The sequence below is a fragment of the Talpa occidentalis genome, unplaced genomic scaffold (genome assembly GCF_014898055.3).
Source record: "Talpa occidentalis isolate TD23 unplaced genomic scaffold, MPIMG_talOcc4v2.1 talOcc4.12, whole genome shotgun sequence".
NCBI classification, from domain to species: Eukaryota; Metazoa; Chordata; class Mammalia; order Eulipotyphla; family Talpidae; genus Talpa; species Talpa occidentalis.
Genome location: NW_023601212.1, coordinates 36,239,712 through 36,263,930, shown reverse-complemented (window position 1 = coordinate 36,263,930; position 24,219 = coordinate 36,239,712). Strand labels below are relative to the sequence as shown.

Here is a 24,219-nt window from a genome sequence, read left to right as displayed (position 1 = left end):
ATGTAGACTTTACATAATGTCTGCATCTCAGTCACATTAATTTCTTGTAGGCTGGCTTTAAACAAGATAAAGAATAATTAATCCACTGAACCACACTATTGTTTTAATATGAAGTACTAGGATTCCAGATATAAACAAGGTACAAACATTGTCCTTGAGGATGTTTTGCACTAAGAGACTAGACCATTTGGTAAATTCAGCTCTTGGGGTAACAGACCTCCTGCTGCATTGATTTGTTCATCTGGTAAAGGGTATTTTTACATCTCTTCTGAGCAAACCGCAAATGTCAAGATATACACCTTAATACTAGGGAATGATCCAGACTTTATGGGATCCAATCAATGCTTACACACTTTGGGATGCTCTTTTAAAGAAAAAGAATCCCAAATTATAAATAAAAAGCAAGATAACGGCCACAGAGGGAACTAGACAGGAGGGGCTGGAGCTTAACTTCAGAGTTGATCCACCATTGTAGTTCACACACACCCCTACCTTGCTACCACAGGTGAAGTTTGGAGCTTCACCTGTGGACATTCATTCAATATTTCCAGGAGCCAGGGACACAGTAGGGAACAGAGGAGACAAAGTCTCTATCCTTTTAGAGTCTTGGGAGAAGACAGAAGACACACACATAAAAATAAATGTTCTAATTTCAGGTAGCGATCAGTGGGCATGGTGCACAGCAGGCACCAGAGCATACTAAAAATGTAATTTTTTAAAGCAACTCCTTTGCTGAAAATGAAAAGTGCCATATGAATAAAAGGTTTTCAACAACAATAGAGTCATGCTGTGCCCTGACACACATAGAGTAGTTGAAGAGATTCTGTGTTTGGAAGCAGTTCTTCCCTTAGAACAAGTCATTCTGATCCTGGGCATTTGTTTAGAAAACTAGGTACACAGGGCTGAGGTCCTTCATGGGATGAGACATCAAAACGGGCAACTCTGGTTGAACCCTCCACTTAAAGAGGGAATAAATTTTGCAGCAATGAAAGTTTTATAGGGTTTCATTATATATAAGCCTCTCAAGGGAACATAATACAGAAAATAGTTTCTTAAGGAAAAACAGGACACCCTCCAAGCCATTTTACTTGCAAGAATGCTTTTTCTTGCCCAAATTAAAAGCAAATTAATAGGCCATGCCAACAAACATCCAACCAAAGTTTGATGGAAATAGGTCACTTGGCAAAAGCAGTTATGACTTATATTTCTGTAATAATTTATACTAATCATCTTTCAATTCTGGGCCATACAGTAAATAGCAGATCTGAGATTTCAAATTCAAAACAGTTTTCATTACATATAATTTTCATTAAAGAAAAGGCATGTTCCCAGTGGAGTGGGGGGTAGAAAAAAGGAATGTTCCAAACATATGCTGTGTGATGACTCTAAATAAAGGAAGATATGCATTGTTTAATAAAAATAAAATTTTATTTAATAAAATATAATAGGTTAACCCCCACCATCACACACACACACACACACACACACACACACACCACTACCACCAAATACATGGCAGGGTTTTGTTTTTCACAAATATTTTACTCATCAGCCAGAAACAGTAATTTAAGAAAATGGTCGAGTAATAAAAAGAAAGTTATCATATCATTACCTAAGTGAAATTAAGTTGTAAATGAAAAGGTATACCAAAGCTGGATGAACACAGCTTTTTCCCATACATGGCAGAGAAATAAAGTGCCAGCTGCTGTTTTCATAAGAAGATTCTCATATGTCAGAAAATTTGCACCTGGCATATAAACTAAGTAGCCTGGCTGATGGCAAGTTGATTAGATGACTGTATTTTTTTTTTTAGATGACAATAAACAAAAGTAACCAGAAACATCAATTGTTTCAAATGAATATGAATATCAAATGGATATTGACATTTGAAAACAAAATATAAATTACATAAAACTTGCTTGTGTTGGATTACTAAAACTCCTAAAAAGTGACTCAGTCAATTTCAACATATTGCATCAAAGAGGTAGAAAAATAGTGTCATAAATTATATCTTGTTTTTATGCTGTAAAAACACCAGTCATAACTTGTTTTTATTTAAATAAATGATGCTAAGATGTTGTGTTGTCCAAATCAGTAATGACTAGCCACATATGGCTGTGAAGTACTGAAATGTGGCTAGTCCAAAATAGGATGCAAATACGCCAAAGTATACATTTTGAAGGCTCATTATGATACAAAGATAAAAAGAAATTTCAAATTTTAAAATATTATCAAACAGTGAAATTATAATATTTGGTTATAGATTTCTCTACAATCTATTATTTAACTTAATTTCATACATTTCTTTTTAATACTTTCTGTATCTACTAACATTTTTATGGGAGCAGTGGGAGAGACAGGAGAGGTCTGCTGCACCATATGTGGGTTAGCTCCCCGGCCAGGACCGAACTCAGGCCGCCACAGCTGCAAGAGCGTGAGATTTAACTCCTAGGCCACCAGGGAGGCCCATATTTATATTTTAAAACAATGACAGCATAGCAACAACTGGGTTCAATTTCAGCGCAGAAATCCAAGTGGAATTCCTTGATTTTGTTTTAATCTCCAAATTTCTAATAATCCTGTAAATATTTCATCTAGCTATATCTCTTTTATGTTATTTCACCTATGATAGACATGCTATATTGTCATTGTACTTAAACACATCATATTATTTCAACATATGCTCCACACTAATAGGTATGCTGTGGATAGTAACTACTATTACTTAATTAACACCATAATTATTGCCATATCACTTTTAATACTTTTGTGCCAGAATCTAGTAGAAACTGTCAAACAGTGGACTCACAACAAAATTTCATAAAACAATCAAATGAATAAACCTAATAGGCAGCAAATGAACAAATGACACCTAGGTTAAGGGAAATTTTAAAGAATCAACAAAAATACAAAGAAATAGGCCCTTAATCTTATGTGAAAAAATAGTTAAGATCTGGAGTCACAACTTTCTAGATATTTTGATATGGAACTAGGGCAAACATAAGGCTTATTAGACTAGAAAATTCTGAAATGCAGAGATGTAAATGGATCATTATTAAACTGGTCAATGTCAATACAGATTTACTAGTCAAGAAACGCTATGCATGGTTTGAAAACTGGGCTTAACAAATAAAGGCATTCAACACCTCATCTTGATATCAAAGATGCTCTGTTAGTATCCTGAGGGTGCTGTAACAAACTGCTCCAATTTACTGGCTTAAAATGACACTCATTTACTCTCTTATAGTTATGGAGGCCAGGAGTCTGAAATCATTTCAATGAGCCAAAACCAAGTTATTGGCAGAGTTTTGCACCCTGTCTTGCCTCTTCCAGCTGCAGGTGGGCTGCCGGCATTCCTTGGCTTGTGGTGGAAACACTCACATCTCTGGGGTTACACTATCTTCTCCTCTTCTGTTTGTGTCAATTTCTCCCTGCCTCTCTCCTACAAGGATAATTGTGATGGCATTTGTGCCCACCCAGACAACCAGGAAAATCTCCCCAGTACAAGACCCTCAATTACATCACACCTGCAAAATCTTTGTAATATAAGGAAGCATTTAAAGGAGGCAGAATTAGGACCTCAGCTGTTTTGGGGGCCACTATTCATTCTAGTACAGACTCTAATACATAGCTTTCCAAGCTGCCCGTAAGTATTCATTAAAAACATACACTTTTTTTTAAAGATTTATTTATTTATTTTATAGAAGAACCGGGGTACAGGTGAGAAGTGTGGGAGGGTGAGCGAATTCACCAGAACCAGAGCGGAGAGCAGAACAGGCAGACGGAGCAAAGACACTGTTGAGGGGAGCAGTGGGCGAGGCAGGAGAGGTCTGCTGCGCCATGTGGGGTTCTCCCTGGCAGGCAGGGAATGAAACCGGCGCTGCAGAGGCTGCGGACAGCTTCGCAGCACAGCGCTCAACCGCTGCGCCACCGGGGAGGCCCAAAATGCACACTTTTATATACAATTTTTATTAATGTTGGTTGAAATACAACCAACCTTTTATGCATCAGTTATGTGGCTACTGCACACCAATATTTGAACACAGTTCAGTATCTTGGTAGTAAGCTGGAAATTTTCCCTACATTTTCAAAATGCTTAACCACTCTGCCCTGTGTCTCATAAGAATCTCAGAAACTGCAACATTGTGAAAGGATCTGACTTCACATTACTGCTTTTGTCCTCCAAAGTAACTTATTTTTTAAATTTATTTTATTTATTTATGCATACAAGAACAGGGGTATATGCCAGAAGTGTGGGAGGAGGAGACAATTCACCAGAGACAGAGTGGGGAACAGAACAGGCAGACTGACGAAATGCACTGCTGAGGGGAGCAGCATGAGAGACAGGAAATGTCTGCTGCGACAAGTGAGTTAGTTCCCTGGCTGGGTATCAAACTTGTGCTGCAGTGGCTGCACATAGCTTCATAGCACTGAGGCTTAAACCCTTGTGCCATCAGGGAGGCCAAAAGTAACTTATTTTTGATAAAATCATTCACCTGGCAAGTAATGAGAAACCTTTAGGGATCTCCTGCCAAGTTCAGTATGTTTTTCCCCCAAATTGCTGGCATGAGTTGTGCACATGCATTTGTTGTTTGGACATGATTTTCAAATAATCAATGTTTTCAAATTAGACTTTCATAAATTTTACACATGCCTATAAACTGGCTTCATGAAAGGGCACAAAGCAATATAATAGCAATATAATAATCTTAGAATTTTTTTCAAAAGATTTCAATTGTATCTAAAGTTTATTGAGTTAACATAGACTAGAACCATTATTCTCAACTTGTTTTTTTGATGTAGTTGGAAAATAAGAAATTTCACTAGTTTAATTTGCATTCCCAACCAAGAGAGGGAATAAAATAAGATGCACAAAGCTGTCTTTTTTCCTACTGCCACCTAGTGTTCAAATAATTGTATTGCACATTCCATATTATAAAGTGAAATCACAGTGGGTTTATAAGAGTATTTGTATTTGTTTGTATGAGTCAGGAAGAAGAGAAAAACCTGAAGAGAGAATTTTTTTTTATTATTTATGTATACAAGAACTGGGGTACAGGCCAGAGGTTCGGGGGGTGAGAGGATTCACCAGAGACAGAGTGGGGAACAGAACAGGCCGACTGACTGAAATACACTGCTGAGGGGAGCAGCAGGTAAGACAGGAGAGGTCTGCTGAGCCATATGGGTAGCTCCCTGGCCGGGGAGTGAACTCATGCTGCAGAGGCTGTGTATAGCTTCATAGTGCTGTGCTTAATCCCTTGTGCTACCAGGGAGGCCCAATAATAATAACAACTTAACCAATAAGGAATGTATGTTTCAATCTTCAAATAATATTGTGTTCAACAATATTAATTAATAATTTTCCCCAACAAAACATTAGGATAGATGATTTATAGTTATCATTTGGTCAACAGGATAGAATCTTAAAAAAAAAAAAAGAAACTAAAACTTTAGGCATGTGTGTGGGCACTCATATGCCACCTTGTCCTATGTATGTTATTTACATACATATCTAATCTCTCCAGTCTAAGTACACATTTTAACAGATTTGTGCCTTAGGCTTAGCTGTTCCTACCTCTTTGCTCTAACCAGAGTTTTGCAAGGAGTCAGTGCTCAGTAAACACTACAAATGAGTAGTGTTTGTTTATTGCAATTGAGTTTGGTGAAAAGTAGTTAACTAAAGAATGGAATTAAAACTATAAAGCCACACTGGCTCTTCCTTAGGTATTTAAATAATCTCTCCAATCTCTGTACTTAAACTAAATTCCAAATAAATCTCATATTATTTATTTTTTTTTTTTTAAGATTTTTATTTATTTATACAAGCACTGGGTACAGTCAGAAGCGCGGGAGGGTGAGAGAATTCACCAGAGCCAGAGCGGGGAACAGAACAGGCAGACCGACGAAATACACTGCTGAGGGGAGCGGCAAGTGCAGTGTGGCAGGAGAGGTCTGTGTGCCATGTGGGACACTCACTGGAGGCCGGGGATTGAACCGGCAGCTTTGCAGCCCAGTGCTCAACCACTGCACCACCACTTTAAATAAATTTTAAAGATTTATTTATGAATACAAGAACTGAGGTACAGGCCAGAGGTTTGGGGGCAGGGTGAGAGGATTTACCAGAGAAAGAGTGGGGAACAGAACAGGCAGACTGACTGAAATACACTGCTGAGGGTAGCAGTGGGCGAGTCAGGAGAGGTCTACTATGCCATTTGGGTAGCTCCTTGGCTCAGGCTCAAACTCCTGCTGCAGTGGCTGTATATAGCTTCATAGGTTGCATCTCAACCCCTTGTGCCACCAGGGAGGTCCACACGATATTATTTTTATATGTAATTATAAGTCTCTCAGAGGCTTTAGTTACACATCTAGCATCTTTATAAACGCACCTTTCACTTATCAGGGAACTTATACTTTTCATTCCGTTCAACAGAAACTCGTTTAAGTCTCAGTTAAAACAAACAAACAAAAAAACAAAGCAAAACTACATAGTATGAACATGTTTTCTCTCCATAGATAAATCCATAAACTGAATGGAGATGCATTAATCTTTCCCTAATCTTCTACAGTAAATTTACCAGATTGAACTTTAAGACTATGGTCTTCATTATTAATTTGTTTTTACTTCTTTATTTTGAAGTCCGTTATTAAGTAGCAAAGTTTCCTGTAAAAATAACTCAAATACTAATTCTGAAAAGGAAAGATAAACCAAAAGAATTCACTCCAGTCAGTGTATGTGTGGGGATTATTTTCCCTTGACAGGCTGTTGAAATTTTCACATTTCATTGACAATAGTGAAAAATTAACCACATAAAAATTAACCACATAAGCCATGTTTATGCTTAAGGCAACAATCTAAAGGTACGTGTGATTGGCATTCTCAACAGTCTTTTGGAAACAAAACTAATTCTTCACACCAAGCCACCAAGCGCTCTTTATACCAGCTGTGAAAGCACTCTGCCATGTCACAAGAAATATCATGTGGCTTTATCATTCACCCACATCCCTGGATATCACTCACTTTGCAAACATGAAAATACATGTTTGCATGTTCATGATGCATGCATTTCAGGCAGTGTTTCTCTCTTGCCTCCTTGCTTCTACATTTCATGCTGCTGAATGCTGTACAAGCTCCTGAAGCTTAGTGTACACAAATTACTTTTCCATTTCCATGATCTTCTGTATTTTGTTTTGCCTATTCTTTCCCATATCTTGTTCAATATATTCCAATAGTCCCCCAATAACTGACAGGAACCTGATGGTTACCCTAGATTCAGTTTAAATATCCTTATTCACATTTTTTACAATCTGAGAGTGGTCTAGTTATCAGTCATAAAAAGGAAAATACCAATTGACTGATTAATCGATGTTGCATCAGTACATAAATATCACTACAGGCTTTATGGTGAAAATATTTGGGGAACAAAAAAATGGCTCCAGCAGGCAAGCACTGGAAGTCAGGAAACACTACATGAGCGGCCACCATTCCTTTATTTAAGATGTGATAGCTGGTCAGTGTGTTCTTTCAGCAGTTCTTCCTAAATCATTGTAGCATGTCTGGGAGAACAAAGGGGGAGTGAGGATTAATACTGTTAAGAAGTTTGTCATTGGATCAACAACCTGATATTTAAAAACATATTTTATTCTGAGGTCTACTGAATTGGAGAGCTTACTTCAAGTACCACCAGTGAGTCATGGTGAGATTGAAGTTTACATGGTGATAAAATGAAGAGAAACAGTAAAACAGCTTGTAAGAGCTGTGGGAGGGCCCAAGGGAATGTCATCATCCCTGTTGGTTGAGGGGCTGTAGCCTATAAAAGAGGGACATTTAATGACAGAAGAGCTGTGAGCCATATAGATTTAGGTCATCAGGCTGAAGGGGTATGAAAGAGGTGAAGTTGTGCAGAGAAGAAGAACCAGGAGCATACTCCTTTACACAAAGACTGAGAAGATGTCTGCTTGTAAAAGCAGTGCTGCCTCCAATCTTAGCAAAAGGATGCATAAAGTGGGTCTACACTGCTGTTGTTACTGCTGTGTTCAACTGAGCCAGTAAGGAGATAAATGTACATATAGGCTCTCTGACTATGTTTGTCTATCTCTCTGTCATCTACCTGCCCATCTATTACCTATTATCTCACTATTGATCTATCATCCATTTTTGTATCATCTATACCTATCCTTTGATCTATCCATTCATTGATAGTCTACTATCCATTAATCATCCATTATCTATGTATCTATGTTCCTATGTGTCTATCTATATTCTACCTATCAATCTCAATCAATCGATCAATCACAACACAATAACCCAAGTTATTTCATTAAGCAGTTGCTTTTCATTTTTTAGCCAAAGAACTGGATCAGCCCCTCATTTCAACCTAAGAACATTCACGTGGACTTTCTAAACTAGCAACCAGTAAACTATAGCCTGCAGACCCACTGCCCATTTTTGTAAATAATGCTTCATTTGCTTATACCCACACCCACTTTTTATGTCATTATTAGGGCAGCCTTCATGCTACAATGGCAGAGTTGAGCAGCTGCAATTGAGACTTAATGTTTTAAAAAGCCTAAAGTATTTATTATCTGGCCCTTTATGGAAACAGGCAGCCAACCTTTGCTCTTATCCAACCTTTTAATTTTATTTTTCAGCTAAAATAAGCAAGTTTGGTAAATGTGTTTGCTATGTCTTAATTGAAGTTATTAAAAATCCCAAAGCCAGTAAGGTCTCTTCCAAAGTGATAATAAAATCCTTGTTCACTTCCCTCTTGACTAACATAAATTAGTTACCACTAGAAAAATGGTAATAATAACTTATTATCATCCAGACTCCAATTGTTCTTTTTCACAAGGTAGTCCTCTTAAGAGTTGTCAATTTTTTAGTTGAAATACATATAAACTTAAATTACTTACCACTACTTCAACCATATGATCTTGGCAAACTTATCCAACATGTAGCCTATACTTTTTTCATGATTCTAGGACATAATTAACATGCCAACAACTTTTCTGGATTGTAATAAAGTAATTCCTTCATGGCACATAAAAACAGGTTGCATTTTAGTCCATTTGTACTGCTTTAACAAAGAACTGGATCAAGGGATCTCTCTGGTTCCCTTTGACAAGGGCACTAATCTCACTTATGAAGGCTCCACCCTCACATCTCAATCAACTCCTAATGCCCCCACCTCATTACACAATCACATTGAAGGTTAGGGCTTCAACATACACATTTTGGTGAAAGTTGTATTCAATAAGAAGCTAAAGCTAGCTGTGCTTCCTTAGGACTTATGAATGCTTTTCAAAGTCTGAAGATAAAAGAAGCAACAGGGAAATGATTAGAGTCACTTCTCAGAGCTAGCAGTAGTAATAACCAGTGCTATTCTCTGTTCTAACACCATGCTTCTGTTCTGCTGTGGATATGGAAACCACATAAGCAATGGGATAGAATTCCAAAGCAAATGGTCTCTTGGTGTTTACCAAATGGAATCTATGAATTTACTTATACACTTGGTGATGCTGATTTTGGTTTTTAAATAGATTTGTTGCATATTTATTACTTCACTTGGCCGCATTTTATATACCACAGGTTGCTGAGTAGCCAAATTCCGTAAAAGTCGGCTTTTTGCTATATTGCTTATTAAATGTTCAAGTGAAAGGTAGAATTGGTCAGCATTTTCTTACATTGGATCTGAAGTGACTTGTTCAAAACAAATACAATGTGTTCCCTAACCCTAACCCTAACCCTAATGTTAAATGTGGTACTTTTGAGCACTTATATAGGCAAAGCATTGCATTTAACATTATGTATTTTCATAAATACCAAAAAGTGCTCAAGAAAAACACCTAAAATCTGAGAAAAGACCATTCCTCTTAGTGAAAGTCAGTTCATGAGTCTTTGCTGTGCTAGACATTCTTGTCTTTTAATCATACAAATCCACCCACCTGCACAATGCATAAATGACAAAAAATATACAGTATGAGCCTAGCAACATTAAAGCTAACCCTGTTGAAAAGCAGATAAAAAATATATTAATACATGCATCACCGATGCTTGTAAAAAATAGGTGTACTTCATCCTTGTTCTGGAGGAAATTCTTCACAAGATACTCCTTCCTTAAGTGCACTTGTGCACTCCGGCATCTTGTGGGCTTCATCCTTTATTTATGACTTAACATTTGGTCCTGAAATACTGGATGGGGAGGCAGAACATTTTTGCTGCAACATTTATCTTGGATTCTTTCCTTTTTGCTGTTATACATTAGTCCCCTGTAGCTTTTGGTACAAACTCCTTCATATATAAGTTTATATAAAAATGCTTTTAAATTGCATTAATACTAAAAGGCAGAAGTTTAAAGTAAGTTAAAATGCTGTCAAACAGTAGACAGATAGCTTTCATTACTTGCCTGATCCTACTGAGACCTCATATACAGGTAACACAATCTAATGTCTGGCATTCTCAGCTGTGAGAGGGGTGTCCAGGTGAGGGGACTGCAGCTGCAGGTATATCACAGGGCACTGGGCATCTAATGCATGGAGATTTAGGGCTAGGAATGTCAGATGTGTCTTCCATTCTCAAGTGAAACAATTCTATGTCTATGTCCCAGGTGCCCTAGGCTATGACAGTTAGGAGGGCTGGTACTGCTCACAGCACTTATTTGCCTGATTTCTTGGGAAACACAGCACTGGATATGCAAACACAGAATGGATAAGATTTTTCTCCAGGTTAAATCTCAATAGTTCCGGTTGCCCTCAAGTAATGGACAGACTCTCCAACTTTACACCCCAGGTCTTTCACTAAGAAACAATGGCTTTCCATTTGTTCTCATCTCCAAATCTCAGAAAGATCTAGTCTTTCTGCTAGGACACTCCTCCCTCTTCCTAACTGCCCCAAACTTCTTACCTTCTCCTCACCCTTAATTCTCCAGTTCAATCATCACTTCCTCCATGAAGCCTTCTCTGACTCTCAAATCTATAGTAGGTGCTTTCATGAATACCCGTCCTCCCATTCATTCCCTCTGATCTCCTATCCCATGACACAGTGCTATCATATTTCTTTTTTTTTTCCCAAGCAAAAGGCCTGTGATGACTTAAACATGAGAAAGAGAAATGCAGAGAGATACATGTGGAATTGTTCTGTTAAAGAAGAAGGTGAAGAACATGAAGCTGCAGGTGTTCAGCCTTCCCCAAACTCCCACACTGACCTAAGTTACTTCTTGGGAATCTCTTGGCTCCTCAGAAGGCATCAAACAGTTTCAATAGACTGGAACTAACTACTTGTTGTCTATATTGCCCACTAGGCTGTACGCGCCAAAAAGGCAGAAACAGTTCATGTTTCATTGATAATGTACTAGATTGCCAAGTACTGAGCACAGGAACTGGCAGACACTAGAGATAAAACAAATAATAAGTGAATAAAATGAACAGTAGTTACAGCAGGTATTTGCATGTAGATCCCAGGAGAAATAGCTATTTGTATGTTAGTTTTTATTCTTTCCTCTTCAGAGGACAGTCCAGAACTAGTCAAGGATCACCTGTAAAGAGCTCAAACTCTATCTCACTCACTTTGTCCTAAAGCTAGTTTGGTCCTTTGTGAAAGACCAGAGTGTGACCTAAGTGGCATGGCATCCATGAGCCAAACATCCGATTTCACTTAGAAGAGAGTCCTATTTTAATAAAAGAAAGAATTTTATTAATTCAGGAAGTACTGTTGAATACTCATCAGATCAATTCAGCAAAGAACATTCATGAGTAAGTGCCAGGAGGAAAATTATTTGCATTTTGACTCAGCTTTCAAGGATGGAGACATAAATACATATACCTTTTCAGACTCTTAGACTGATGGGACTTGGGGACTATAATCCGCTCAAGTGTCCCCCAGGAAAACATGCTTCTTATTGGTTATTAGAAAAAAGTGATTGTGGGGACATTGCTCCATTGTTTGACTGTACTGTCTGATACAATAAAGCTTTACTTTCAGTTCCTGCAAAGGGAAATTCTACAGATGAAAATCACTATCATTTAACAAATACACCATGGACACTACTGTAAGCAAAACCTAGTAGCACTTTCTACTACAGAGTATGTGTACATCTGGCTATACTTGTCTCCCTCTTTTTTAAAAAAAAAATTAACATTCTATTATATCAATCTCAGGAACATTTCAAATTTAAGATTACTTATACCCAAAAACTCCTCCCTCTCCCAGCATCCCTTACGTCTTTCCTTCCCGTAATCCCTACTCCTTCCCCTTAACCTCAGAAACCTCACTTTGGTTATCAATGACCTAAAGTTTAAAATTATTTCGCTTTGTCAGTTCATCTGCTTTGTTCCTTATATTCCTATATATGTAAAATGGTCCAATATTTGTTTTTATGTTTCTGACTTACATTACTTCACCAAAGCCTCTTGAATTCTTCCACTTTCAAGTAAATGGTAACATCTCATCTTTCTTCACAGCTGAGTAGTATCCACTGTGTGGGTAGACTTTATCTTTTTGATCCAATCTCTACCAGTGGACCCTTATACTCTTCCCAAATTCTAGCTATTATAAATATCGCTGCAATAAACATTGTGAAGCATATAATTTTTTAAGTTGCTGATTTCATATTTTTCATATTGATAGCCATAAGAGGATATCGTTTTTATTTTTTGAAGATAAGTCAGAACACCTTCCAAAATCTGATTCTTAGCTTTCAGATACTTTAAAAATCATTTATTTCTATTGTTCTCTCTTTTGTAGCCTTTGCTTTCCATTCCAATTTTTGCAATGAGGTCAATGTGTTGTCAGCAGTGATGAAGATAGAAACCTATGTTATTTTAGAAGCAAGTAGACTACTAAAATTTCAGACTGCAATTACCAAAACTGCAGGCCTATCACTACATAATGATAATGTAATAGATAATTCAAGAACTGGCATGTTAAACAACCAAACAGAACTAAATTTAGAATCATTTACCACCAACACCTGTACTTTCTGAAAGGAACAAAAGGTCAAGAAAATAAAGAGTGTATCTGTAGTCTTAACTTCCTAGGCAGGAAGTTCTATCTAGTTAGGTTTAAAAATAAGCAAGTAATACTGTCAGTTAATTGCCCCCTTTACACTTCTTGATTCACAGTCTGAACTACATCAGCTGTGACCAGTTATTACAAAAGCACCAAATCTTCAGGCACTACTATAAGAAAATATGGGTGTCATTGCTGAGTTAAGATTTTTCACTTTGCTGAGAGGAGGTCACAAATGAGTATCAAGAGTAAATCAATTTGAGAAAGAATAATAAATAAATATGATATAAGGAAGGGTAAACATTCAACTTACTGCAAATGCAAATGATTCTATTTTAATCCTTCTTAGCTATAGAACCTAGTTTCCTCCTGGAGAAGGGACCTCATTGACTCCCCTCCTCCACTGGGCCAACTATTCTGCAGGGAAGGTCTCTGCTGATATTCCTTTTAGACTAAGGATACCCTGTGCTAGAGAGTTTTGGAATGCCAGGAGACCACTGCAGACCAATGTCTTACATTGGGTAGAAGGAGATTATCATTCAACAGCACTAAGACTTCATTTCTGTATCATTTGTTAGTTATTCCATTGATATAAGGCTATAGGTCCAGGTAGATCAAAAACAAGTTTTTGGCATGCATTTGGACAGGATCCAAAACTCTATACCCCAGACAGGGACAAACATGTTCCTTTCTCCACCTACCATCAGGTGACAAGTCAGCAGGGACAAAAGGATAGCACTCTTTGAAGACTGTGCCACTATTAGTTAGTGGTTTCTAAAACCTTATTCAAGGGTCATGTCCAAATTGTGATTTCCTGTCATTTATGACCCGGAGGTCTGATCTCCTAAAGACCCTCAATTTAATATTCAGGATTGTTTTTCTTCTGTGCTTTGCCTTATTATATTTGATGTCCACATACTCACCCAAGTTTAACCCCAGAATTAATCTGGCAAAAAGAACAACAATATTGTCAATTTTAACGAGCTATTAGGGAACTTTGGGAGTGCAAATTGAAAATGTCCAGAATCCTAACAAGTAGTAAGTTATTAGTTTCTCTCATCAGCTCAGCAGTTATCATTAAGATTTTCCAGACGATGTCTAGACTTTTCCAAAGAATGTTTATTCTTATTCTCTCACCAAACTCTACAGCAATGTTTCACAACCTTTTTTAATTTTTTTTTCCCCATTATCATCAATCCCCTTTTAAGGTCTTTTTAGATATATATATATATATTTTTTTTTTTTCCTAACCACATTCCCTCCCCAGGAAATGCTGATGCTGCAGATACACTAGTGTATCTTTTTATAAGTGCTGTCCTTTGATGCACCACATGCCATTGTAATAGCTAAGCATTTCTCACTCCCTAAAATCTGATTTCATCTCTTTGAGGGCAATACTACCTCTCTCTGAGAATGCATATTCTGAAGCATTTAAGAATAAACTGGCTTTTGAAAAATTTTCAAACTAACAAGCTATTACAAGTATTTATTTTACTTTGTATTTAATATTAAAAAAATCGCACTACCTTTCTTCAATTTCCTAGACTTGTTTATAAAATAAGATTGACATTGAGAAAAGTATTGAGTAATTTGAAGCAATCAAAATGTGTGTGTGTGTGTGAGAGAGAGACAGAGAGACAGAGAATGTGCTGTTAGAGTAATAGCAAAACAGCTTTAGCTGAAATGTGAAGGACAAAATTGAGTTTAGTTTTTAAAAATTTGGTAAACCAAAATGTATTTCATATAGACTAGATAGACTAGATATAGAGTTTTACTGATTAAAACTAAAATGAAATGACTGTTTTCCAAAAAGGAAAAATATTAGCTGAGCATGACCTGGTTTCAGTGGGAATCTTGGGTAAATGGGCAATAGTTACATATTTCTCATTTTCTGTCCTTGACTTCTTGTAACTGATACTTAGGAGGCTAAGGATTACAAAATTATGGCTATGAAGTCATGCAAATTATAAATGGTATTTGACTCTATGCAGCTAAAAGGGCATAAAATACAGACTTAACAAATTTGAAAACTCAATGGAAGAAGATAGTCTCTGGGGTAAACATTAAAGGGTGAAACAAAACTTGAGACAATCTTTTTTCCAACGTTTAATAAGAAAAAAAATTGTGCTTTAAAAAAGATACAGGGTTATCAAAAGGCACTGCTGGGATATTTTGTATCAAAACACTATGATAATGTAATTGTACAAATATAGGGTGATCTTCTGCCAAGATACTGACCTGTGGCTTCCCTGTGCACCCCTCACACACCCAAACCACTACAAGTGAGGGAGAATTCTGAAACCCGTGTCAATGTGGCATCAGAAAATAGAAAAAAAAAAAAATTTCTTTGCTTGTTTCAGAGTTCAAACGGCTTTCAGTGAAGTCCAAATGGAGGTTATACCAAAGAGAGACACTGCCACGCGAAAAAGATGGATGATGTGAATTTCCCCAACAGTCCAATGTTTCCTCAAACTCAAACAGTGAAAGCATGAAAAATAGCGGGTGGTTTTCTCAATGGATGTGTTAGAACTTTAAGACCAAGGCCTAGAGAACAATACTGATGAAGGGGGAATAAAACAGCTCTAGGCTAGCTCAGGTAGAGGGCTAAAAGGGCTGCCATACCTGGCAACATCGCCTGGAGTTGAGAATGAAGGAATAAATCAACTTGAGATCTGGGTGGCTGCCCAAAAAGTAAATGAACCCAATTAAAGTCTCCAGGGCCCAGTGACCCAGGTGTCCTCAGAGGTTGAGGAAAACAAACCGGCCTGCCGGGGACTTGCTGAGGAGAGCGTTTAAAGGGCTTTGCTGCTTGCCAACAGCTGGAAAGTCTCCGTGCAAAGAAACCAATAGCAGAAACCCGGTCCCCTGTGGGGCAGATGAAACCTCGGGAAACCCTGCTTTCTGGGACTGGGAGTTTCCGAGCCACGCTGAACCCCAATGGGAAAGTCACTTTGGGGACAGCACACCGGCATGTCTTGCAAATGAGTAATAGGTAAGTCGTGACATTGTTCCACCTATGTCTGAGGGGCTGAAACGCACTATTCCCTCTCCGCCCTCCCTCCCCCCCCGACTAAAAAATAAATCACCCAGAGAAAGCCACTCTGGAGCCCCTGCACCCCGCACAAATGGCCCCTAGACCCTTCAAGTCCCATCAGCTAAGCGCCGGGCTGAGGGGCGGCGCGCCCGCAACTTTCCACCACTCGGGGATCCTGATGTGCGTGACTGACGGCTGGACACCCGAGGACGCTTCCAGACGCCGAGGGCTGAGCCACCTGGTCCGTCCGCTCCCCTGTGCGCGCGCCGCACCCTCCGGCCCCTCTCTCGGGGCCGGGCACGGGCACGACCCCAGCCCCCGCCACTCACCAAAAGGTTCGCGAGACAGACGTGTTTTAAAAGAAGGAAAAGAACAACGCCAACCAAAAAAGTGATTTTCAAATTAAAAAAAAAAAAATAGATAGAAGGTGAAGCTGGGGCCCCTTACCATCTCGCCTGAGGTGGGCGTTGCGCAAAGCCTTGATGGATGCGCCCTGCGGAGTGGCACCAGTGTCCCGATAGCTGCAAAAGTTGGCGCAGGCTAGGGTGTAGACGAGGATGAGCCGGTGCATTGGGAACCGCGACGTGGGGACAAGGTAGCTCCAAGAAAAAGCGGGGATCCGCTCCCGGCCGGCCGCCGCGCCGCGCTCCCGGCCCAGCGCTCGCCCCGCGCTGCCCGCGCTGCCCGCCGCCGCACTACTTGCCGCGCCCGCCCCAAACTTCCTGCATGCCGACTGGCGAGCGCGGGCGGCGGCCGCACTTCCTCGTGGGGCCGGGAGTTGATAAAGGGCCGCGGGACAAACAACAGGTTGGCGTCCGTTCGCCCCCTCCGGTGGCCGGCAGCTGCAGCACAGGCTGCGGCGGGGGGAGGCGCGGCGGCCGCGGCCCGGGAGCTGCGCGCACGCGGGTTCCCGCAGCCTCGCGCCAGCGCTCCTGCGCCCCAGGCCCCAGTGGCTGGGCCTCTGAGCATGCCCAGTCCCAAGGGCAGCCTTCCCCGACCTCGGCCTGACCCTGGAGGTTAGGCCTGGAAGGGCTCTGGGGACATGGGGCCTAGGAAAGAGCAGCTGGTGGAAGCCCTGTGCTTTTCTGAAGTGGCCGGCCCTTACCTGAAGCCAGGTGACACGGGTCCTGGCCTGTGAGGGGGCGCAGGGAAGCTGCAGTTGGAAATGTGCCATTCACAGTAGGGCAGATCAGGGTCCACAGATTTCACTAAGTGAACAAGTGGAAAAGCACAGTCGTAAAGGAGCTGGTTCTGGATGCTGACGCTGGTGAGTGTGACCTTAGCTGAGTCTGTTATAGAGCAGCCCCGATATTGAACGGGTTCCTGGCTGTAACAAGTCAAGGTTAGGTTTTCAGGGACTGAAAAGAAAGGTCCTTCCTATCACACAGGGCTCTAGTTGTGCCGCCTGCCTGTGAAGAGAAGCCCACAGTACATGGTCATGGGTGTTTTTATACACCTGCTCCTGCACAGTAGAAAGGGCTGGAAGACAGAGTGGAGCTGAGCAAGGACAGACGGACAAGGTGGAAAAGCTAAGTGGACCTTGTGTTCTTGGTCTTCCCAATCCATAGGAAAAGACAGGAAACTTGCTGGCCTTTGGGCCTCCCTTGCCTGGAACCAAGCCAGTAGCTGCCTCTGAATTCCAGGAACTTCTCCATCAGGCATCTACCCCCCAGGAAGGGGACTGTGCTTAAACACAGAGTGGGTCTAGACTGCTGCCCATTAGCTATGTCCCCTTGAGTAAATAATTTCATTTCTTTTTTTTTTAAATTTTTTGACGATTTATTTATTTATTTATTTATTTATTTATTTATTTATTTATGCAAGCACTGTGTATAGTCAGAAGTGCAGGAGGGTGAGAGAATTCACCAGAGCCAGAGCTGAGAACAGAACAGGCAGACTGATGAAATAAACTGCTGAGGGGAGCGGTGGGCACGGCAGGAGAGGTCTGCAGGTCATGTGGGACCTTGCTTGCGGCAGGAGATCGAACCTGCGTGCAGAGGCTGCGGGCAGCTTCACAGCCCAGTGCTCAACAGCTGTGCCACCAGGGGAGGCCTCAATAATTTCATTTCTTAAGCCTCCTTTGCTTTACTTGTAATAGGAGTGTAACAGGGTGGTCCCCAAGAAAGGGGGAGGTTCCAGGTTTCCTGCCCCACCCAAAAGGAGGGTGTAGCTGTGCAGAGAGAGATGAAGCTGCAGAGGAGACTGAAGAAGGAAAGAAGCAGAATGGAGACCTGGAGGAGGCACGTGGAGCTGAGAGACACGTGACGAAACTATGCTTGCCTTTTGGTCGTGGACTGGTTGAAACAGATGTGAGTGAGACTCATGGGGAGGTGACAATGGTGGTTTTTGTCTTGATTTTGATTTTGCTCTTTTCCTCCCAGGCTTGTCTGGTTGTTTCTGATCCTTTGCTGTGGGTCCCCACTGAAAGGTGCTTTAGACTTGTGGCAGGCTTTCAGGCCTTGCTCTGGTCCACTAATGATAACAATAAAAGTCCCGCTTGGGTGGATTCTTACCCACGAGGGGATGGGTAACTTTGGGTGCTTCATTTAGAAACTATATTCTTTGCCTTTCCTGTATTGTTTACTAATTGTATTAAAGTTCCTTTTCATTAAAGTCTCATGTTTTGTGTTGATGCAGCTGATGGCAGAAACTATTTACAGCAGGCAGGTTTGTGGGGTCTGGGGTGCCCCTCTCCCTGCCCTGTAACAGGAGGATAGCATGTCTTACTTTGTATGGTTGTTGTGAGAATTTTATGAACTTATTTTAGTGTATTGCTTTTTTGTAGCTAAATCCAAGTTTAGTTTATTTATTTAGTCATAGAAGAACTGGGTGTAAGTCAGAGTTGGGGGTATGTGTGTGAAAGGATTCACCAGAGACAGAGTGGGGACCAGAACAGGCACATCTACTGAAATACAATGCTAAGGGGAACAGCAGGCAGAACAGGAGAAGTCTGCTGCACCTTATGTGGGGGATTAACTGAGGTCCTTGCAGTGATAGTGTTGAGACTTAACCCCTGTGCCATCAGGGAGGCCTCTAAACCCAAATTTATATAAATTCTCATGAGACATAGAAATGGATGAGATCTAGAAAAGATATTTCTTGTCCTTTCCAGGCTTTCTAGCTCCTGAAACCCTGGGGTGCAGGATGTAAGTGACATCCATGCATCAAGGTCTGAAAGCAGCTGAGCAGGGTAAGAAGTTCAGGAAATATAGTCTTGACAATTACACCATCCAACTCTTGCCAGTATAACTGTGTTTTTTCTGCATACCCAAATATTACTGTGTTTCATCTACTAGCATTTTTGTCTAAAACAGTGTTTTTACAAATTGCAGATTTGTGGGTGGTGAAATTAATTTCAAGACCAGCTTTTTTTTTTCCATTAAGACTTGTTTTAGAACAGTTTTAGGTTCACAGCAAAATTGAGGGAAAGATTTAGAGCTTTCATAAATACCCTGTGGCCCACACATATGTAAGTTTCACCATTGTCAACATCCCCTTCCAGAGTGGAACATTTGTCACAATTGATAAACTTACACTGACACATCAGGAGCCCCCAAAGTTTACATGATAGTACACTTTTGGTTACATATGACACACAGAGTTTACATTAAGTTCACTCTTAATGTTGTACATGGTATGGCCTTGGTCATACACATTCAGCATCATTACCCTAAAAATAATTTGTGCACCAGGACTGTTTTTTAAATAAATCGGATGGAATACAATGTCTTAGAAATTTAATTATCAGGGTCCACTAATTATAATAAAATTAAATATAATTTCATAAATATTTTGTTTCAAATACACACAGAGAAAGAGAAAGGGATATAAAAGTTATTTTTGTGGGGCATGGTCAAAAAGTTTGAGAGATCTAATTACATTGTCTAAAAATATAATCAGTCCCTGAATGAGGCACCAAATAGAAACATAATGTCTGGGGTTTTATTCATTCATTAATTCATTGAACTAGTATTGATTAAGCATTACTTTTTCCCTTTTGTCATGCTCTAGTTACAAAAGCCTGGGGCTAAATAGTGAACCTAAGAAATAGATAAGTTCTCTGATTCCTTGGAGTTTACCTTCAAATGGAAGAGAGACACCATAAACAAGTATGTGTGTATAGAAAGAGGGGCAGAGATTGGTGAGATAGAAATGTGTACCAATATAGGATTATAGGAAAAATGAGAAATTGTGCAAGTTCTTGTGTTATTAAGGCAAGAATGCTAAAATGGATTATTTATATCTTATAAGATATAAATTTTGAATTTAAAGGCTTCAAAGTAGTGTTGTCTAAAATACTAATACTGTGTTCTCATGAGGATTATGGATTCCTAATGTCAAATCATTTTGCTGAGAATGATAAAAGAAATCACAGAAACTCAGGATGTTCTTTATGTTTGAAAATAATAAATATCCAAAATCAGTGACAAAACAAAGAAATGAGGCACCTAAGCCTAACCATTTGTTCTGAAGCTGGTTTTCACTATTACCTAAAACTTAATTCTTACAATGCAGGTTGATTGCCTCAATAACTTATGTTCTTACACAGAATAGATATTTAATAAAAACAGAGAGTGGGAAAGGCCTAGTACAAAGATAAGACATACAATTATTTCAACTTATTTTTATATGTATCTCAAACTAAATTATCATAACATTGAATTTGTCATTATTTTTAAATGCTTAGAGGTCAGTTAGGAGAACAGTAGCCAAACCAATAAAATCCAATTTATACATATTTGTTGCTATTCAGGAAAGAATGTAAATCATTCTGTATTTATTAGTGATTCAAATGACATTCATATTGATGTAAGAGACACCTCTATTATTTAGAAAACTATAAAATATAGAGAGCAATTTCTAATGAGTCTATGTAAAATGGCATTTGCCTCAAACAGATATTCTGGCAGTTATGATTTGATTAAAAGGTAGATTAGGATTTACCACAAGTTTTATCACCTAGTCATTCCCTTATATTAGGACCCCAAAATGCTCTATTCCATTACATTTTCAAATATGCTTATTATGCATATAGCTAGCTCTCAGAGAAAGCAAAGCACCATCAATGACATCCAAAATTCTGCTTTGCTACAAGACTGCTGAACTCAATCAATATTGAACTTTATTAGAATTTATCTTCCTTCCTATAAAATAGGAGAGTTATACTAGATCACCTTCAAGACTTCTTTCAGAAACAGGAATTTTTTTTTTAAATCTTGTTTTCACTATGTTTCACCATGTGAGATATTTATAAATGAAACTCAAATGTACTATAAACAGTTATTATAATATCTGTTTTTAAATAATAAGCATTTTCTATAATTTTAATGAGCTAATATTTTGAAATTTCAACAATTAATTTATAATGAAATGAGTTCAAAGATTGGTTAATGATTTTTATTAAGATTCTTTTATTTGCTTATTTTTTTAAGGTTGATTGATTGATTGATTGATTGATTTATACAAGCACCGGGTATAGTCAGAAGCATGGGACAGTGAGAGAATTCACCAGAGCCAGAGCGGGGAGCAGAACAGGAAGACTGACAAAGTACACTGCTGAGGGGAGCAGCAGGCATGGCAGGAGAGGTCTGCGCGCCATGTGGGACCCTTGCGGTGCCCAGGGATCGAAATGGCACTGCAGAGGCTGCGGGCAGCTTTGCAGCCCAGCGCTCAACCGCTGCACCACCCGGGAGGCCCTTTATTCTTTTTTTTTAATATTTATTTATTTATGCATACAAGAGCTGGGGTACAGGCCAGAGGTGCCAGGATGGGTGGTGAGAGGATTCAGCAGAGAGTGGGGAATAGAACGGGCAGATCTGCTGAAATACACTGCTGAGGGGAGCAGCGGGTGAGTCAGGAGAGGTCTGCTGCGCCATGTGGGTTGCTTCCTGGCCAGTGATCTAACTAGTGCTGCAGATGTTGCAGACAGCTTAGTAGGTTGCGTCTTAACCCCTTGCGCCACCAGGGAGGCCTATTAAGTTTCTTTCATTTTGAAAGAAATCGGTGGTTCAAAACAGATAAAGAGAACACGTTCTAGTTGTAGATATAATAAAATATATGAAATACAGCTGTCTAAAAGGATTACAGTAAAAAGAGAAAAATTAACTCTGATGGTTTGAGACATTTAGCAAATACACCTATCATGTGGCTCAGGAAAAGTGGATTAAAGTCAATTTGTTTTTTAAATTGAATGAAATATAATGTCTGTATATTGGTGCCAATGAACAAAAAGAAATATTCATAAGATGACAAACTGTGGACTTCTGGACTCAAATCCAGGCCTGTTTCTATTTCTTGGGTCCTTACTTGACGGCAGTCATGTTGTGGTAATAAAATCTCAAGCCCAACTGTGTTAAATTTATACTATACTTTTACTCTGTTGTTACATATACACACACACACACGCACACACACACATGCACGTGCACACACACGCACACACATGCACAGAGACACACACACATACATATCACCATCTATTTTATACATAATAATGTCAAATATACTCTTACCCTATTGTGTGAACACATTTTGAGAACTAACTTCCAGATTTGATCTTTTAAAACTGGTTGTAGTTGAGACTATCAGTTTGACTTTTTGACAATTTGTACATCCAATCAGTCACTCTTGTAGTCTGCTGTGTTAAGCATTAGTTTCTCTTTGAATTTACTAGTGATTCAGCTTAATGGAATGAGTCATTGAATTATACATAAGTCTATCACATAAAAGAAATCCCTGTAATTTTTCTTTGGCATAGTTATATATTTTTTTTATTTCCATTTATTCATTCTTGAGCTGCATTATCTAAATGTAAGGTTTCAAAGATGAATCTGTTGTCTATACTGCAGGATTTCTTCCTTAATTGATCCGGGATGTCTGCCAGTCTCCTTTAGAATTCTGCACTTTTATCTTTATAAGATTGGCTTATAGCCAGTAAATTGTCATACTTTGAGTTCTCCTCTTACCTTGCCGTTTCTTGAGCAAGAAATTGGTATTCAGGTCTTCATATATTTCTTTCTTTGAGTGAGAGTTTAATTCAATCAAGAAAATGTTTCCTCATATTTATGTCCCTTGGAATCCACATTACATATTAATTCTCCTTTTCAGTCAAGCCTATGTTGATTTATGAATAAGACAATATTTAAAATTTAGCTGTTGAACTCATTGACATTTTTTCCTCTCATCCCAGCTAATATCTTAGGATGCATATTCTCTATCAAAGAGGTGTATTTGTTTATTTATTTATTTTTAAAGATTAATTTATTTATACAAGCACTGGGTACAGTCAGAAGTGTGGGAGGGTGAGAGAATTCACCAGAGCCAGAGCAGAGAGCAGAACAGGCAGACTGACGAAGTACACTGCTGAGGGGAGCAGTGGTGGCAGGAGAGGTCTGCGCACCATGTGGGACCCTCGCCCGTGGCTGGGGATCGAACCTGCGCTGCAGAGGCTGTGGGCAGCTTCGCAACCCAGCTCAACCACTGTGCCACCAGTGAGGCCCTCAAAGAGGTGTATTTAAGAGTTGGAGATAGAATTCATTTATTTGTATTCTAATATCTTGGTTATCTTTTCAGACTTTCTTTCTTGTATTTAGTCCACTAAAGAAAATAAAATTGTACTGTGGAAGATAAATAAATATTTAAAGTATAGTACAGTTAACTTTTGTTAAGCTAACTTACGGTAAAAATGAATCGTCATTAGATACTGGACTCTGATTCTTAGATTTTTTTTTTTCCTTTTGTGGCCACAAAGAATTTGTTTCCTAATTAAATACTGGAAAAGTTCCTCATTTGAAAGCTTAAAATTTTACAAAAGGGAGACTGTTTTGATGAAGGGTAGACATTGTTTTTTAAGATAAAGGGTAGTCACTATTTCATCAACATAATCTTTATATCATTTTTCAATATTTTAGACTAATTGAGTAATTCAAGAATTCTCAAGTTACCCTAAAATGTATTTTAATGTGAAATATTTGATGACATATACTTCATTTTTATATATTTTGTGTTTGTGCATGGGCCACTTTCACAGCTGTGAAAAGTCATTTCTGGCTCAAACTGTTTGCTGGTCCTTCCTGTTTAAGAGCTGGCTGGAGCAAAACTAAACTCACAAAACTGAAGGAGCTTATTGACCAGATATAAAACAATCAATGAGATGCCGTCTCAAGTACAGACTGGACAAAGT

At 39.1% G+C, this 24,219-nt stretch overlaps 1 protein-coding gene across 2 annotated transcripts in view; it reads right to left on the bottom strand.

The window, feature by feature from the left end:
* PDGFD (platelet derived growth factor D) overlaps positions 1 to 16,687 on the bottom strand; it is a 248,377-nt gene extending 231,690 nt beyond the window's left edge. For both annotated transcript variants that reach the window (XM_037507913.2, XM_054693241.1), the window contains exon 1: positions 16,485 to 16,687. In XM_037507913.2, the coding sequence (XP_037363810.2) occupies positions 16,485 to 16,608 (124 nt within the window). In that variant the 5' untranslated portion in view covers positions 16,609 to 16,687. The remainder of the gene's footprint in view (positions 1 to 16,484) is intronic.
* Between the last annotated feature and the right edge of the window lie 7,532 nt (positions 16,688 to 24,219).